The 17253-nt window shown below is 37.0% G+C and overlaps 3 protein-coding genes across 13 annotated transcripts; 2 read left to right on the forward strand and 1 right to left on the reverse strand.

Annotated features, from left to right (window-relative positions):
• The first annotated feature begins 2093 nt into the window (after positions 1-2093).
• Positions 2094-3251, forward strand: LOC135120477 (nuclear cap-binding protein subunit 2-like). 3 transcript variants are annotated; one of them, XM_064044775.1, is made up of 6 exons: positions 2094-2244; positions 2296-2477; positions 2529-2667; positions 2725-2773; positions 2835-2897; positions 3090-3251. In XM_064044775.1, the coding sequence occupies exons 1-5, from the start codon at positions 2116-2118 to the stop codon at positions 2894-2896; spliced, it is 561 nt and encodes a 186-aa protein (XP_063900845.1). In that variant the 5' UTR covers positions 2094-2115; the 3' UTR covers position 2897; positions 3090-3251. The 3 variants fall into 3 exon arrangements, 2 of the variants coding, with proteins under 2 accessions (XP_063900845.1, XP_063900846.1); XM_064044776.1 differs by lacking the exon at positions 3090-3251 and adding an exon at positions 2977-3029; XR_010278634.1 differs by having other exon boundaries at positions 2296-2461; positions 2725-2897.
• Positions 3252-5608: 2357 nt separating this feature from the next.
• LOC135120481 (N-alpha-acetyltransferase 25, NatB auxiliary subunit-like) lies at positions 5609-9656 on the reverse strand. Its single transcript, XM_064044789.1, has 24 exons — positions 9599-9656; positions 9461-9546; positions 9254-9392; positions 9055-9173; positions 8930-9004; positions 8715-8817; positions 8519-8656; positions 8415-8463; positions 8219-8348; positions 8084-8165; positions 7861-8027; positions 7605-7800; positions 7439-7549; positions 7316-7385; positions 7099-7246; positions 6931-7038; positions 6736-6870; positions 6527-6679; positions 6333-6468; positions 6224-6274; positions 6100-6170; positions 5968-6042; positions 5785-5910; positions 5609-5728 (listed from the first exon to the last, which is right to left on the reverse strand). The coding sequence occupies exons 1-24, from the start codon at positions 9636-9638 to the stop codon at positions 5609-5611; spliced, it is 2628 nt and encodes an 875-aa protein (XP_063900859.1). The 5' UTR covers positions 9639-9656.
• A 3167-nt stretch (positions 9657-12823) lies between these two features.
• LOC135120478 (uncharacterized) lies at positions 12824-16655 on the forward strand. Of its 9 annotated transcripts, none has more exons than XM_064044781.1 (19): positions 12824-12990; positions 13048-13143; positions 13192-13830; positions 13879-13951; positions 14000-14109; positions 14165-14216; positions 14433-14558; positions 14609-14694; positions 14750-14875; positions 14923-15056; positions 15120-15212; positions 15266-15422; positions 15481-15570; positions 15620-15696; positions 15750-15825; positions 15876-15932; positions 15989-16077; positions 16130-16229; positions 16288-16655. In XM_064044781.1, exons 1-19 carry the CDS (start codon positions 12951-12953, stop codon positions 16422-16424), a joined length of 2358 nt encoding a protein of 785 aa, XP_063900851.1. In that variant the 5' UTR covers positions 12824-12950; the 3' UTR covers positions 16425-16655. The 9 variants fall into 9 exon arrangements, with proteins under 9 accessions (XP_063900851.1, XP_063900853.1, XP_063900854.1 ...); XM_064044783.1 differs by having other exon boundaries at positions 13192-13661; positions 13722-13951; XM_064044784.1 differs by having other exon boundaries at positions 13192-13652; positions 13722-13951.
• The last annotated feature ends 598 nt before the right edge of the window (positions 16656-17253 follow it).

The following is a 17253-nucleotide window of genomic DNA, read 5'->3' on the forward strand; positions in this document are numbered from 1 at the left end:
TGGAAATGGGTGCCTGGATAACACTCAACGCTTCCGCAAGTTGGTTTGCGTTTGACGTGGATCAGCTTCTACTAGAGTCTAGGGTTCTTTATCATCTAATTTTTTTGCTGACCTGAACTTTCTCCACAGCTCGTGTCAAACTCACCGCTTTGAATCGAGCTTAACAAATATATTCTTTCAACAAATTATACCGAATATTGTTGACAAACTGATAAATTCTAATAATGATAACTGCTTTAATTTAAAAGTTGGATATTTTCTAGACGGCGAATTTCACGTTATATACCTGCTACTTATAGTAGTATTGCGCAGTAGAGAAAACAGTACTAAACTAATAAAAAGATTTAAATCACCCTTTTTAATTTTTAAGACATTCTTATAGATTTAAATATATTTATATTAACTTTTTTTTTGACTTAAGTAGCGCTGACTCTTTGCTTAATCATAACACTTCATTTTACAATTTGTATGCAACAGTCTAGTGGTAAAGATCTTTTCGGACAAAATCCATGCATTCTTATGTATATATGGATATAGCTTGCGGCACCTGTACTTATAAAAAATAGTACTAAGGACTATTTATAACCTGTATTTCTTTTATAACAATTAATTAGGATTATGTAAAGGTGACTCGCCTGTTCGCAATGTTTTTTAAAAACTTAAAATGACAGTCTTCCATGTAAAGGAATTCGTGGGCCTACTATCGAGAAGTTTCAAGCTTAAGTTATACATAGTAGGCCATAAGTTCTAATATTAAAAGTTGTCCACCTTCATTTTAAATATTATTATAGTGAGCACTATATTCAATTTTTTTTAGTTTATTGTAACACTTTAAACCTTAATAGGTGTTCAAGTACTAATAGGTATATGTTGTTTATTATTAAAGATTTTAAGATTGAGTCTGACTCTTTTTGTTTTTTCTGCGCACATTATGAGGTCTAATAGTTAAATATATAGGCACCAACCACATCTCTCCCCTAGTTTTTTTAGCCCTGAATTTATAGAGCAAAGTAAAAATATTTGCGGACTCTAGAGAAGTTACCTTGCGATATGAAAGATTAAAAAGAGGATGTTAAGACGTGTAAAGGTGAGACGTTTTGCTATAGAGTAACCTTTTTTTTAGTCTTACCTCCGTTACATAGTCTTTAGATAATCTTTAGTTCCTATTGTAATGAAATTATTCATAGCGTTTCAGAAATTCTTTTGTAGTTAATAAATTCAATTTAGAGGGCCCCTAATTTCTTAAGGAACTAACCCGTGAGTTCCTTGGGATAATAGTAAAAGGAAAATAACTGTTAAGATATAACTTGTGCTCAGGATGACTAGAAATTATTATAGATAAAAAATAGCTAAGCCCAAGGTAGTTAGAAAATTTTTATTGGTAATTTTAAAAAAATTAATAAAGTTTTGCGACACGGTAGAGGTTATATAAAACCTACAATACCGTACAGTATAAAAATCATTTTTTGTCAGTTTTTGCTTAAATAAAAGTTCCCTTCAACATGTCGCTTAACTAAAGTAACTGTCTCATTTAAATTTCAAAACTTACCCTTTTTGAAATCTGCAACCATGAAAACGTCGTGGCTAATAATGCCCCCACTATGATATAAAGAGCCAACAAGTATTGAAGTTTTTATTTCTTTATCTTGATGCTTTTTCCAGTTTAGATTTTATAGAGTTTATTGGTACTTACCACGTTTGTTACTAAGAGAAAGAGCGTTCATAATTGTACTTACTTGCATCTTCAATTAATAAAAGCAAACAACCATTAAATTGATAAATTGCTGAAGCGACCTTTTTTTTTACCTGGTTCTCGGTCAGGTCAGAAAAGCACTAAACTTACGAGCTCCACAGAATGATAGCGTACAAACCAAATATAAGCTTATCTTAGAGCAATCTCATATATATATATGTATATTACTTCTTACATTTAACCTTACTTCTAGTCAATCGTTGCAACACGTACAACTAAGTAAAACTTTGTAATTAATTATGACGAACGCCACCATCATGGTCTAAAGGGCTAATAATAATTCTATAACCATTTCGGTGTGGTGTTCAGTTATACGTGGCGTATAATTACTAAAGTTTCTCGTAATCCAAGCTACTTTATATATGCAAGCCGAAGCATCTGCGGACCTCACTAAGAAGCAAGGCCTTTTGGATTCCTTAGGTTTTCCTGAACCAAGTCTCATTATAACTCAGGGATTGAAGAAAACGGATTATCAAGATCTACGTTTTCCTGTTAATTTTTTTCAACTTCATATTTACTTTAAGTTGAAACACACTTTTTAGGGGTCAAAGCAGGAGTTAAAGGAGGCAATTGAGAAGTCCACTACACTTTACGTTGGAAATCTTTCGTTTTACACCACCGAGGAACAAATTTATGAGTTGTTTTCTCTCAGTGGAGAAATAAAGAGAATAATAATGGGCTTAGACCGTTATAAACGAACTCCTTGTGGTTTTTGTTTCGTCGAGTAACTTTTTTAACAGCTATTCAGTTTATTTTTTAATTTTCTTTATTAAAGATTTTATACTCAGAAAGACGCTCACGACTGTCTTAAGTACATCAGTGGTACTAAACTTGATGATCGGATAATTCGTTGTGACTGGGACGCAGGTTTCATCGAAGGAAGACAATTCGGGAGGGGTAAGAGTGGTGGCCAAGTATTTACTTTCTTGTTTTATTTTTTATTATATCATTTATTATTATTATTTTGGTAGGTTCGTGACGAACACCGGCAAGACTATGATCCCGGCCGTGGCGGTTATGGTACCCTTTGAACTCTGCTGACTTTAACTTTAGGTATACGAATATGTTTAAATCCAATAAGGAAGCCGTTCTATTGATAATCTTATGACACGTTACAAGAAAAGAAGTTCTGAAGTTCAATGAAGTAATTACTTCTGCTTTTTGTCTTCATTTTCTTTTGTTCCCCTATTTTACTGTTTACAAGAAATATAACTTAATAATAGACTTACCTCGAGTTAGATTTTTCTTCAAAACCGATATTTTTTAGAAGAAAGATAACAAAACTTTTTTACACTAGAATAAAATATATATTCTTATTTCTTTTGCACGATTATAGACAATATTTACCGGCGGGCCCATGATTTCAAATAATAAAATTTGCGAGGAGGAGGAGAGGAGTACAAGTTCGTAGTGTGAACACTTTACGTTAGTTAAGCGCTGCTCAACCGACTAATATAAATTTTTTGTTCTTTTACCAACCAGCTAGTTTGAACAATTGATTAGTCGAGAGTACTATTAATTTTTCAGGCTTTAACTCTTAAAAAAATTATTTTATCTTTTTTAGCGTTCTTTTTATAATCCTAACAGGCCTACAGATTTTTAAATCTATTCATTGGATTAAAAGTTTACTAAGATTGCTTCTTATTTTTACTTCGACTATAATAAAACATGGAGAGCGTTGCAATTTAGCTCTGTGTATCTCGTAGCTTTTGAACGAGAATAGTTTTTTAGCTGTCCTGTCTGTTTAACAGGAGAGTGGACTAGATTATGATACACTTGGTCTAGCTAAAAAAAGTTTAAAAAAAAATACTGTTAGCACGTTAATAAATTATAAAAGATATTTAGTTAAAATTTTGCACTTATATAGGCTTATTTAAGTGAGCTATGTGGCAAGTCTTCTCGTTGATTAACTTTTAAACTCTTTTTAATTAAAACGTAATAAGCATAAAGTTATTCTGCATAATATTTTTTAAATAAGTTTCGCTAAATATTCTTCTTCAACGTTAACAAAAGCCAGAAGGATGCAATTTTTACAGACTAGACAAACTTTAGTATTATTTGGCTCTGAATTTCTAAGAAAATATAACAAGGTATTTCAAAACAGCACAGCCCTTTATATAAACTAAAACGCTGAACGATTATTCTCTTCTAAATTTTGTAACGCACAGACGACTCCGCCGTCTACTGTAAATTGCTTAAAACGTTTCATAGTTTTCTTTAATTAACCCTTTGAAAAAATGAGCATATCAAAACTACAATCTTAAAGCGCAACAAGATGTATAAGGATAAGGTCAATAAAAGTTTAGAGATTATTTTAGATTGCCCACTTCAGTAGAACTTTTGTTAAAGTTACTTATTTAATTATGTATTATTTTTAGCGTTGACTTGCTACCCACCCTTAATAAATATCGAAAAGATGCAAAAGGTACGATTTCCTTAAGAAATCATAGCGCCATCCACAAGTCTTGGAGTCACAATTTCACATTTTAATAGTATACGTATTAAGAAAGAAGCAGCAGCAAAAGGCCAAGTACGATAATAATGCATGTAATATTAGCATCATTATACTTTAGCAACATCACAGCTTAATAAAGTAAAAGGTTAGCTATATTTCTAGAAAAGTTAAGTTCGCAAGTAAATACTTATGCCTAACCCATTTACCTGCGAGAGATAAGATTTTTTTAGTGACCCGCGCTTTGTTTCTATTATCTGGTTATACTTTTCAAAAATAATTTATGCATCCTAGAAGTTATGCAAGGAAACACCCTCAAGTGTTTACGAGTAGCATTGGGCTAAAAAAAAGTAGTTTTGCAAAGCTGAGACCCTAAAATGGTTATTATTTACGCACAGCTTAGTAACAATTGTAAGGATTAACATACAACTCAAACTATAGCTATTGAATGCGAATAAATAATAAGGGTAATGTTGCTTATAAAAATTCATATTAGTAACAATAAATATACTTCGGCGAAAGTTAGATTTATATTCCAGTAAAATTATTATAGGAAAAAAAAATTAGTAAGCAAGCCCCTTAAATGGGGGAATGTTTTTAAGGAGAATATTGATTAAACAGTTAATAAACTTCGCGGAAGCATGTCGGCAATAAAATAATAATAATTTTAAAAAAGGTACTATTTAAGGCTTCCGTGACAATCTCTTCTACCATTTTCTCTGTTACTCCCAATACAGGTACTAAAGTTTTTAGTCCCTAAGGACTACGCGGAGTGGATGTATTCGATGTAAAAAATAAGCTAAGTTAACTTTAGTTACTGCTGCAGGCAGACTAGCCTTAAAAATTTCTTTGCCACTAAACTAAATTAATACTAAAGAGTATTATTATCCATTATCAAAATGTGTCTTTTACGAGAAAATCAAAAGCTACTACAACTTGTTTATCACCAGAATTTAGTATTAAGAAAGACTAGGGGGACCGACCACCTAAAAAAAAACAGCAGGGGTAAGTCGCCATTAAAAAAAATAGAAAAGAATTTTTTTTCAAAACCTTATAAATGAGCAGGAAGGAGTCAAAAAATTATGAGTCATCTGAACTAGTTCACTAAGCAAAAATTTAAGGTAGAGGATTAGAAAGCCTTGACAATACAGATTTATTTAGGCGGAATTTTTTTAAGGTCTGTTAAGAATTACTCAACTTATATATTTTAAGAACTTAGAAATAAATTTAAGGGATACCGTTGGCGAGTGACAGTCGAGATCAATAAAGGCAAAAGAAAAGGCCAACGTTTATAATCTCAAACAAAGATTATAAAAGTAAAGTAAAAAATAGTATAAGCTTAACAAAGGACGCAGAGAATTTAAAAAGGAAGTATTTTTTAATAAAATTATTTTGTTTGCATTTCAAAGGAACTGCTTAGACTCGAGATTCTTCTTAACGTCGTATAATAATTTTATATAAAAAGTAAAATTTTGCTTAAGGTCATCAGCCAACTGCGTGGAAAATAGTCTGCTCTCTTCGGGCTATAAAAATCAAATCAATCTTCTACACTAGCGGAAAAGACTATAAACAAAAGGACCAGCAGATCGTAAACCGCTTTATGATTGTTAATAGGAAGAGCGGAGATGCGCTGAATAAAAGCTTCTAAGCATTCGCGAAGATCACGAAGGTGATCCGCTACGGCTTGAAGAACGCTTAAAATCGGCTTTTCATTATAATAAAATTAATTTCGCTAACAATAATTTTATAAAATAGTATATACCAACTCTTTCTTTTGCTTCCGAGTTAACTTTGAACGAGTAAAAGATTGCAAAACTAAACTCTGGAAGGCAAACATCTAAACGAAAAAATGCATTAATAAATTGAATAAATAAAGCTAGCAAAATCGGAGCACCTCAAAAACAAAATTTAAGACGCGAAAAAAATGAGCGTCGACGGAAGAGAAAGGGACACTTCCTAGACACCCTAAAAAAAAAGAATCTTTCAGTAAGTAAAGTATAGCGAGGCAAAGAAAAAACCTTTGGTCGAGCGTAGCAGTGCAGTTAAAGCGCTTTTTACCGCAGACACCGCTCAAAAAAAAAAAGGCTGTTCTCTTATAGTAAAGCAAAACAAGAGAAACAGTAGTACCTTGTGCGTTCTGGTGTTCAACTTGAACGGCTGAAAAGAAGGCGGAAGCGCATAGCAAGAGACTCTCATACAGCAACCCAAACGGTTTATAATCTTTAAAGTGACTATAAAGAAACGAGTAGCCGTCGAACTCGCCCTGGAAAAGAAAAATCAGAAAAGGATTTTCAGAAGCGATACGTATGAATAATACGAACAAGCACAGCAGAACCGAAAGTGGAAGTACAGAAAGACAAGTGATTTTTATAGCTAGAAAGCAACTCCGGCTTCTTTTCGTAGAAAAAAGAACAGCAAAGCAGCTGAGCAAGGAGGATCCGATGCTGGATCCAATGAGCCCGGCAGTGTTTAGCCTACAAAAAGGAAAATACGAAAAACATTACTTACTTGAAAGGCTTCTATGGGTGACCCTTTCAGTGTGCTGCTGCTTAAGACTTTGTGCTTCAGGATCCGAGTGATGCTTTAGAATCTCAAAGTCTCTGTTGTCCTGAAGGCTCTCGAAGCACGGATTCAGTACAATTATAGCACTCAAGTAACTAAATGCCTGGCCGTTGCATATAAAATAATATAGCACAGCGAAGTCCATTAAAAAGAGGTAGACAACTTGTTTGTGGGTGGCTCCAAAACATTTGGAAAAAGCAAGCTCCACGCTGTAGAACAACTTCGCTAAGGAAGCATTAATTTTCTGCTTGAACGCAGTCAACTCGGAAATCTTAAAAAAAAAGTTTGAGTAGTTTTTTTAACTATCAGCAGTAGAAGAGAAGAACTCAACCTTCGAAAAGGTGCCGAAGCGAAAGGCTTTCACCACAGCTTCCGCAATCTCGCCACCAGCAGAACAGTAAAACGAAGAGCACAAACCAAAGTGGTGCATGCGCCGCTCCAAGTCGCCACAAGCCACGTGGATGTCGTCTACAAGGTAACTGCGCCGCCCACGGAAAACCAGCAATAAGCCCCGTGCAAGACGCCGCACACGAAAGGAAACCTCAAACCTCAACGTTTCTACTTGGATCTGCTTGACGTCCAGACTTGAAAACAAAGAAAACGCGCTCGCAAACATCCCTGCGCCAGAATTAAAAATCTCTACGCAGCAAGAAACGGCGAAACTTGAATACCGAGTTGATTGTATACAAGGAGGAGCCGTACTTTGAGACGTGCATCATAAGGTGACTTATTTAGAGCGCACCGCAAAAGCAAAGCGGCATGATGCAAGTGCTTAACGCATCCTTTAAAAAGGAAGGAGTCGGACAGCACGTGGAACAAACCAAGAACTGGGAATGCCTGATTTAAGAAAAGCGGAGAGCAGAAGCTCCGCAGAGAAGCCCAGCAAATCGTCCCTAGCATGCGTCAAGTTCGATGTCAAAAGTGACTCAGAAAGAGCCACGAGTGATTCACATGTTTCTGCGTCCATGAGGCCGGACCGGCGCTTTAGCCGCTGGAAAGAAGCGTGTCTTGCCAGGTTAGACGAACTGTCTAACTACGACAGACAAAGAATCAGAGTAGAACCAGCTTGACGGCCTCGCAAATCAATACCAACCTTATCAAAATTATCGTATGCAGATTGAAGTGAATCAAAAAAAGAAAGAAGAAGGCTTGGACAGATGGACGGAAGAATAATCCCAAGATCCGTACTACAGACCAGCTTGTCGCCAAACTTGGCAAAATAGTCCACCAAGAGGAACTCTAACGAAGGCAAGTCCAGCACTGGCCAAGATAACAACGCTTTAGATAGCGAAAAGGCGATATATCAGGACTTTTACCTTCCGAAAGTTCGTTATAACCAGAATCCAGGCAGGAAAAAACAAAGAAAAGTCGTGCAAACCGAGGCCCCCGAAGCATAGACTTTGCAAAGATAGATAACTTTGGACAAAAAAGGCGTTAAAAAGATGAGGGACCTTTTCCCCTTCATACTGCGCCGTAGTAACTGACAGAAACTGCCAGACATCCCTGCAACGATCGACATTAAAGCAGTCTCCGCGGAAAACCGAACGGATATATTCAAGATATGAAACACAGTCATCCGGGCTACAGAGAAAATCAAAAAGACTGTGAATAGGTGGATCTGGAAGAAAGCTATTAGAATAAGATCACAATTTGCTGAGAATCTTCTGTTGGTAATTATCGTGTACTTCCCAGCACTCTAGATTAAAGTTAAAATTTAGCAAACACCGCTGTTAAGGCTGCAATAAAAGTACGAGCATCTGCATTGAGGCGAGCGAGAATCCGCCACTTGCGCACATCGTCGGAGAAGAGATGGGAATTTCTTTCAAGAAGAGCCGCAGCTGAAAGGGGCTTGTTAATTAGAATAAAAGCCTCCAGCGCCAAATCGAGTACTGACAAAAGTAACAGTAGTTAAGAATAGGGAATTTGTAAAATGAGTACAACTGAAACCGTCTTCAGATTTAATCCAGCCGTTATGCTCGGCCTTTTCCAACATTCTTTCCGCCAAAGAAAGATGGATTGTCGTGTCTTCCAATTTCTCGTCAAATTTGCACTAAATTATTTTTAACGTTGATATTTTTAAACATGAACTGGGCCCGCAATAACCAAAAATTAGTTTTAAAAAGGGATAAACCACCGTTTAATAGAACAATCTTATAATAAACCTGGAGTAATAAACACTGAACAGCCCATATATAATAATTCTCGTTGTTAAAAAGTTTAAACATCTTTATTGCAGTCTAAAAGATGGAATTTTATTTTTATGTTATTTAAAAATATATAATTGAACCTGCTTTTGAAGCAAAAAGTCTTCTAAACGCACATATGTGGTAAATAATAGTGTCCATAATTCTTCAGCGCCGGTCACATAAACTAGATTTTTTTGTAGTACACCAGCCAAAGCTCTATCTGTGAAAAAAACATTAATTTAAACTGAAAAAAGATTTAGTATTAAATCATGAATAAAAAGAGGAACTTAAAGTATAGACATTTTTTCAATTCGTTTAAAACATGGAGAACAGTCCGCAAAGTAGTTAAATCCAACATAGGTTGCTCAATAACGGGTTCAAGTAGACTCCATCCTTCCTTCTCCTTCCCGAGAGCAACCAATGAAAGTGCTTTTAAAACCTATTAAACGTACCATAAAATATCTTATGGTTATTAAAAAAATAATTTAAATGCTGGTGAACCTAAACCTTAACACAAGCTAATCCAGAATCTTTTTTTAACAACCGATCGGCAATTGCCAAGGCCTGTTTATAGTTACGTGACTCACAGGCACCTAAAAAAAATTTTAATAAATAAAATTCAATACTATTTAACTCATAATATACTATATAAAGGCTGCAAACGTCTCGCCGTAACTGCGTTCATGTTTGTCAACAAACACTTAATACTAACAACGTAAAGGAGCTCGTTTAGCACACATGAGGAGCCCTTATAAGTTTACCTCAGTTCATCTTGTAACCCTACAACGGCAACACCGCGTCGTAGGCGACCGAAAAGTAATTTCCATTTTGCTCTAAATAAATGTTTCTTGAAAGTTACTACCATTAAAAATATTGAATTTAATAGGATTCATAATGCTTGATAGGGCCCAATGTGACCCGATGTTACACTTTGAGTCCTTCAGTTCCATGTCACCGTAATATATATAAGCGCTAAGTTGATTTTTTAAAATAGTAACTAAAATGCTAATAGGTCGTTTAAATATAGGTTACTCGCTAAAAAAGTTTAAAGGAATAACTTTATATCGTATTATAGCGTTTTATCAAATAAAAGTAATGAAACTATGCTTTTTTGTTTACTTTAAGCTGAACACATCCCTCGCAAGTCACCGGATACATGGGCTTCGATTATAGGTAAAGGGTCCCCTTATGAGTTCGGTCTGTCCTTTTTTTCTCCCTTTAAAAAGTATTATCGCTTGGTCAGGTTTCCACCATAAAATTTTTTTTTATAAACTAGAGTGCAGAATAAAATATTGCTTTAAGTTTAATGTGCACCCTCTTTAGCTTCCTCTTCCTTGTAATTTTATAGAGAAGTCATGCTATCAGTACTATTTGTAATAATATGAAAAAACCTATTTTTAATGACGGAGTAATTCTTTATAAAAGGTTTCAATTTGTTATAAACTAGTGCGTGGCAAAGGTATCTTTTAAACTTCATGCGTGCTCTCATTTTATTTATTTTGTGAAACTAAAAAAAAAATTATACTACCACTATGTTTAATATTAAAAAAACCCTTCTAATAAGTTATACTCACTTGTATAAGTTCCACGACCCTCCATAATATTGTTAGATAAGGTGTGCAATGAAGCTTTTCGAAATTGGAACATTTTATATGGGTTCTCCAACGTTGACATATGAAAAAAATATACTTTTAAGCTAAGTTCACCATTTTTTAGATGAGCACCCATTTTTGAACTTATAATACACAAAAATAGTGAAGTAAGATACACTATCTCCTCTTAAAAACAATAAAATAACTTGCTCTTACTTGAAGTAAACAATTAAAGCCTCAACTCTGATAATATATTTAAAAGAGCATATAACTTGTAACTAAAAGTCCAAGCTTCTATTTATAAATAATCTTAGAAAATTACAAGTTCTTAAGTTTCGAGTATATTGTTAATTAACCAAAAGAAGCGGCCAAGAAAAAGAGAAGTTTCGATACACCCTACTAGAGAGGTTATATCCCTAAAAACTGATATGAACTTTAGTTTAATTTATTTAGTTAACGTAAAGGTCGCAAGAAATATGTAATCTGTAAGGTATACATTAATTAAGGCACGTCAGATAACTTTGCGTGTGATAAGTACTTCACATAAAAAGTGTTATTTTGCCAAAAAGTAATATTAAACTGTGCAGGGACCATAAGTTTAGTGGATTTTTATTAAGGAAAATATAGGCCAGCTTATCATTATAGTTACTTTTTGCATAAATAAAGTTGTATGAAAACAAAAACAGCCAATAAATTGGTTCAGGGAATTACTATTAATTTACAAGTTTAGGAGGTTATTAGTATGTAACATTACCAATATCCAGGAACTGTATTTTAAATTTACTATAATTTACCTCTTTGGTAGTAAACTTTTTTTAACGGTTTTCCACCACAATAGGCCGAGTGGTGTAACATTACTCGATATTTTTTTGCTACTTTGAGTCAACTGAAACATGCTTTTTGAAAGTACACACTGATGGCCGTGACGTACCAAACCTGTAGAGATGCTGGAAAATATTGAGAGCAATTTTATTTTTGTTATTATTAATGATATTTACTGTTTCTAGATCGGGTTGCAAAAGGAAACACCGAATTTACGAGCTCTCATCAGAATGATAGCGCACAACAATCTCATGTGTATATATTTTAAAAATAATTACCCCTAACCCATTTTCTATATTTAGAGTACATTGCGCGGTCGGTGATAGGGTGCGGCGGAGCAGATTTCTCAGTGGACCTCATCTGTCAGTAATCGAGTGGTGCGGTGATTGAGCCGATCGTACGGCGATAGCATTGCGTAGACAAACCCTGAGGTTTAAACTGGAGGTCTTGATGTATGGCATCGTTGAACAAACCACGGCGCGCCCGTCATAAGGCGTATCAGCTTGTTTTTTTTGGAGCGAAGAGACTATGGCCGGTGAGTCTTAGGCCCAAGCAGTAGGCGCGTATGTCATGATCGGTCGGATGCACAACAAATACAAGAGTTGTTTGTTGTGCAGCAAGAGTTTTCTTCAGGCACAAAGTAATGGGTAAAGAGTTCGAACAGCCGCCTTTAAATTCGCCGCGATATAGTTACGTGCGGCCGCCACGAGAGCATATTGTCGATAGTAATCCCCAGGTGCTTCGCCTCAGGACACCAAGAAATTACCTTATTTTCAAAAGTTAGCGGCGATAGTGGTGTAGTGCGCTTCTATGTGATAAAAAGGGCTTTGCTTTTTTCCACATTAACAGTAATTTACCAATGACGACACCAGTTGGCAAGCGTCACTAATAGTACTGCAGTTGTTGGCGTAGTAGGGCAGGTGACTTGACGAGAAGTAAATCGCTGTCCCGCATATAAGGAAATCTGCGTTCGGAGGTCGTCAGGTTGTCACACGTAGCGCACATAACGTGCAAAATAGAAGGGGTGATAGAAGAGAGATCCTTCTGGGTTTCCGGCTGTTAGTGGTCTTAGGAATGAGCGGGAATCGCTCACACGTATATCAAAGACGCGGTCCTTAAGGTAAAATTTGATTACGTGAAAAAGAAAAATAGGAAGGGTTATGGTGCGCAATTTATTAACAAACCCTTATGCCAAACTCGGTCAAACGCTTTTTCGACATCAAGGAAAACGGTCCCGTTGCCTTCTTTAAATTGAAGGCACAGGTCGTCCACTCTGTCAAGTGAAGAAGTTGAATCGTGGAGTGTCCTTGTCGAAATTTAAATTGGAACTCTGGTAGGGCGTGGCTAGCTTCAACAAATGCTTTCAAGCGACGCAGTATGACCGCCAGGAGAGTGATATCTCCCAAAAAAATTTTAAGATGAAGTCCGGTGGGCAGTTGACCTAGGTGACAGGCGCTAGAGGTCTTTAAAAAATTTGGGCTACTAGAAAATTAGCTAAAAGTAAGACTTTAGAAAATTTTTAAATTATACGTTAAGAATTGTTTAAATTCTTTCTTACTTCAACTATTATTCAACATAATATTATGACACCATTTACTTTTCTTAGCACTATAAAATATGAAGGTAATTTTTAATTTTTTTAACACCGAAGATTTCGCTTTATAAAGGCCCCTACTCTAGAATCGGATGAAAGCTATAACAAACTTTGTGTTCCAGCTTGTGCTGTTAAGAGCTATAACTTTAAGAACGGGTCCTTTGCTTTCGTCCGCTTGAAAAGTCATTGCTTTTTTGTTCAATTTTATAGAGTGCTAAATTAATTTTTAGATTGTGAAGTTAACAAGGACTTTGCAGCAGTAGCTGTTCTTCAAGTGAGATTTTGTAAAAGTCAACTGTCGGAAGGACCTTTGGGGGAAGACGAGGGGTATGTAATGGATTGCGGAGATGTTTATATAAATAGGGCGTTATGTTATAACTTGAGCCTTCCTCCTTCCTGCTTGAATCCTTTATTTAAGGCTACACTTACTTTAAGAGCGCTCGAGCCTACCTTTCTAAATAATCTTCAACATTTTCCTTTTGAGATGCCTTTAGTTCAGCCTGCTCATACTGTGCTCCTTACTCTCGCCGTCCGACTTGCTTATAAAAGGGACGCCCCTTTAATCTTTTCTCTTTCACCGAGTCGACGTATAAATAGAGGATTGATTACGATGTATCTCTGCCATCGCTATGTGAAGGTTGGAGAAATGATTTTTGCGGATTGGTATGGCGGCTCCGAAGAAGTTTTGTTTGTAATTGACGTTAAGGGATCATTAAGTACACCCTGCGATCGGTTGCAAGAATGTTCTTTTTTAATTAAGGAATCTACGGAATTTAACTATTTAACGGGCGAAGAAACCATGGAATATATAAGTACATGTCAGCAAAATATTAAAGGCCTTAAGACTTCAGCCGTACATCCATTACTAAGTAACTATCTTGATCACTCAAACGGCGACCCAGAGAAATGTCTAAAAGTTGTATGCAGGAAATTTCCGGGGCACACTTCTTTTGTAAACTCCGTTTTGACCTTTATTAGAAATGGGCTTAGGTCTGCTTTCTTTGAGTATACCCAGTTTTGAAATCTCAACTTGTACAGCACGCAGTACTTGCAAGACTGTAAAGCTGCTAACCTGGCTCCCTCGCGTAGCCTATGTGTCTATGGAGAGACTGGTGTGGGGAAGTCTTCTTTAATTAAAACAATAGCCGGTTCGACCCAAAAATTTTCATAACTAAAACCTGTGGATTTTGTTATTTAAATTAGAAAATTATGGAGTACCATACTTGCTGCTTGAAGGATCCCTTTTTATAGCAGGAGTTATGAAACTTTTTATTTTTTTTTAAGTTATCTTAACTCGGTTACTTGGTAACCATTAGTTTTGCTTTGCTGTTTGCAATTTCTTTACTACTGGCGCTTTTTAGAATTTTTTGAAGTGTTTAAAAGGTGTAAAACCTTAAGAAAATTTTCAACCTATTTCTTATGTTAAACCCTTCGACTTTATTGTGTAAAGTACCCATAAAACTCTTTTTACAGGAGATGAAAGCGCCCAGGGCAAACTCAAAGAACTGTTTAACTTCATACGAAACAGTAATGCTTGCATCATCGTTATTGATACTCTTGAATCGCTTCTTCCTAACCAAACTAATTTCGTTGAGAGGTTTGTTTCTTTAGTAATTTTTTTTTTGAATATCCGAATCGTCTTGTCAGTAGTGTCGAATCACGTTTAAAGAAAACTTTTTATAAGTTCTTGGATGGGTTATCAATAAACTATGACCTCCGAGTTTTGTTAATTGGTTGTTTTTTAATTGTCCCCCGTCTAGTTTACTGTTAATAACTAAATTGAAGCAGCTATTTGCCCGTCCTTATCTGCCTGTGATTCCGGTCTGGACGCGTACGGCCGCTTTGACACTGTTCTCTGCATTTCTCCTCCCGACTACGATCAACGAAAAGCAATACTTAGCCGTTTATTTGAAAGTAAATTGGTTATTTTTAAGAAGTAAGCAGTAATTAAAAGAAGGAAGACTTTGCATTCAGTGTTAGCGAGAAAGGAGAACTGTTGAGATGGTTGCTGCGGTTCACAAGCGGTTATACTCCAGCGCATTTGCAACATCTATGTAAGGTTGCTTTAAGTTTTGCTGTAAAGCGTACAGCTGAGGTTTGTTTTTTTTTAAAGTCAATATACAAAGTTTTCTTAAACTTCGCGACTTAATTATAAAAGCCAACAAAAAATAGCCTCGTGGTAGGTCGATTTGAGTTCGAGAAGGCTCTTCAGCTCGTACCGCCACCAGCACTCGCTGAATTTCAACCCAAGGTTGCGCTAATGGCAGTATTTTTAACAAACCTGCACTGCGCACGGTAAACCAGATCCCTCAGCTCACCTTTCGTGAACTGGCTGGAATTTCTCATGTATACGAAATGCTGAACTCTCATATTGTTTTGCCATGGGAGAATCAAAGCCTCCTAAGAAAGCTTGGTGGCACCATTCCGACAGGATTACTGCTGAATGGAAAGCCAGGAACAGGCACCACGTGCCTTATAACTCCCCATACACTCTAAAAAGTTTCGCTACTCTTGCATAGGAAAAACTTCCATCGCGCTTGCGCTTGCCAACTTGCTGCAGTTGAAGGTTGTCCGCGTCGACTGCTCTTCAGTTCGATCAAAATTTGTAGGTCGGGCTCTTTAGGACAAACACTCCTCGCATCTTCATAATTATTGTAGGTGAAAGCGAGAAGATACTTTCGAAGATCTTTACGCGCTGCAGGCTGGCGGCGCCGTGCGTATTGCTCCTCGATCAGGTCGCAGCAGCGAATAGAGAGATTGGACGCTCTTTGGACGCTAATCCGTACAGATCGACGTGCTCGGACTAAAACGGGCGGCAGACGGGGACCAATCGGCTGATCGTCTTCTGTCGTGTCTGCTTACGGGTTCCGCCTTTTTGGAGTTCAATTTTTTTCCTGCTAAACCGCCTCTACAGAGATGGACGGCATCTTTGGAAATTCAGTTGCCCCCGAAAGCGTGTTGGTCGTGGCAAGTATGAAGATCCTTAATTTGACAAGTGGTGGTGTAAAAACCCTTTGTCTTCTGCAGCGACGGACCGCCCAGAGGTACTGGACCCAGCTCTTCTGCGTCCCGGTCGGCTAGAGGTTCACATTGAAGTGCCCCTTCCGGACAAGCGGGTAAGCCTGTCCTAACCCGCAAACAACTCCCTTGAGCTGTACGGCCACGCAGGCTAGAGGGGAGATATTGGAAGCGAAGTTATTACACACCCCCTCCAATCTCACCCTCGATATTTTCAGAGAGGCGGTGGATGCCACGGCAGGCTGCTCAGGTACGACTTAAACAGTTCTCAAAGCAGGGCATTTTATTAGCGCTCAAGACCCACGCAGGCGCGGATCTAGAGAATTTGTGCAGGGAAGCGGTGATGACTGGTCTCCGCGAGGATATCCATATGCCTGCTCTTGAGGACTGCCATATGCGGACATCCTTGGAAGAATTGAGGCGGCGCCTTCAGGCGTCTCGCTGACCATACAGTCAATAATTAGCGATCCGGCTTCTTGTTTTTATCGCGCCTCTCCATCGTCGCGATGCACTCCTGACAGTACCTGAGCAGCCCTAAACAGGGAAAAAGAAATGGAAACGAGACGGTCGAGGGTGAACCATTTCCCTTTAGGCGGTTCCGTAATGCCCACACATGCGTAGTGAAACCACTCACGGATGCACTCATCGTTATCACAGCCAATCATTTCGTTGTGAGACGGCTAATTTCGTAAATAAAGGAATTAATAGAAAAAAAGAAGAGTTATGAAAAGAACCCCCTCACAAAAGCACCACGTGGGCTCAAGACCGAGGTTACCCTCCGTCGTAACGGCTACCGAGTTTGGAGCAGTCACGATCTGCTTGGCCGCTCTGTAGTAAAAACCAAGAAGAGTTTCTATTCGCTCCTTTTTGCTAAAAAAAAAAAAAATACTTTTGTTTCTTGTTTCGATAGCGAAAAGTTTCTAGCAAACTGCAGGAAGCGTACGAAAGACGTATTTTTTTTAAAATCTCCTCTTCATACCCTGAAGGTCGGCCTTTTTTTTAAAACATCAGGCAATTTTAAAAAGTATAAAGATTTAAGGGGAGTAAACTTTTTTAAATTAAGAAACAAAATCTTGAGCAAACGTACAAAGCCTGCTACTCGCGTCTGCTGTAGCGGCGCTTGGCTATGTATAGGTTAAAATAATTTGCCCTCTCGATCGGTATACGGGCAAGAGAGAAAGTCAAAGGAACTAGTGTTTTACGCCCTACAATTCTATGCACAAAAAAATTTTACTACAACTCTACAGCTAGTATTTAATAATATATATCAAGCG

This window comes from Zophobas morio, unplaced genomic scaffold, assembly GCF_036711695.1.
Source record: "Zophobas morio isolate AGI-343-1 ecotype UQ-CSIRO unplaced genomic scaffold, CSIRO_AGI_Zmor_V1 ptg000382l, whole genome shotgun sequence".
NCBI classification, from domain to species: Eukaryota; Metazoa; Arthropoda; class Insecta; order Coleoptera; family Tenebrionidae; genus Zophobas; species Zophobas morio.

Bases quoted from the DNA above. Each gene is read 5' to 3' on its own strand.
- LOC135120478 (XM_064044777.1), top strand. From the start codon at position 12,951: ATGACACCATTTACTTTTCTTAGCACTATAAAATATGAAG. The intron at 12,991-13,047 runs GTAATTTTTAAT...CCCCTACTCTAG, and splicing joins TAGCACTATAAAATATGAAG to AATCGGATGAAAGCTATAAC. The intron at 14,217-14,432 runs AGTTATGAAACT...AACTCTTTTTAC, and splicing joins GGATCCCTTTTTATAGCAGG to AGGAGATGAAAGCGCCCAGG.
- LOC135120477 (XM_064044775.1), top strand. From the start codon at position 2,116: ATGCAAGCCGAAGCATCTGCGGACCTCACTAAGAAGCAAGGCCTTTTG. The intron at 2,478-2,528 runs GTAACTTTTTTA...TCTTTATTAAAG, and splicing joins TGTGGTTTTTGTTTCGTCGA to ATTTTATACTCAGAAAGACG. The intron at 2,774-2,834 runs GTACCCTTTGAA...AAATCCAATAAG, and splicing joins TCCCGGCCGTGGCGGTTATG to GAAGCCGTTCTATTGATAAT.
- LOC135120481 (XM_064044789.1), bottom strand. From the start codon at position 9,638: ATGAACGCAGTTACGGCGAGACGTTTGCAGCCTTTATATA. The intron at 9,174-9,253 runs GTCTATACTTTA...TTTTTTTCACAG, and splicing joins TTTAAACGAATTGAAAAAAT to ATAGAGCTTTGGCTGGTGTA. The intron at 8,464-8,518 runs GTACTTTTATTG...ACTTTAATCTAG, and splicing joins TCGCCTCAATGCAGATGCTC to AGTGCTGGGAAGTACACGAT.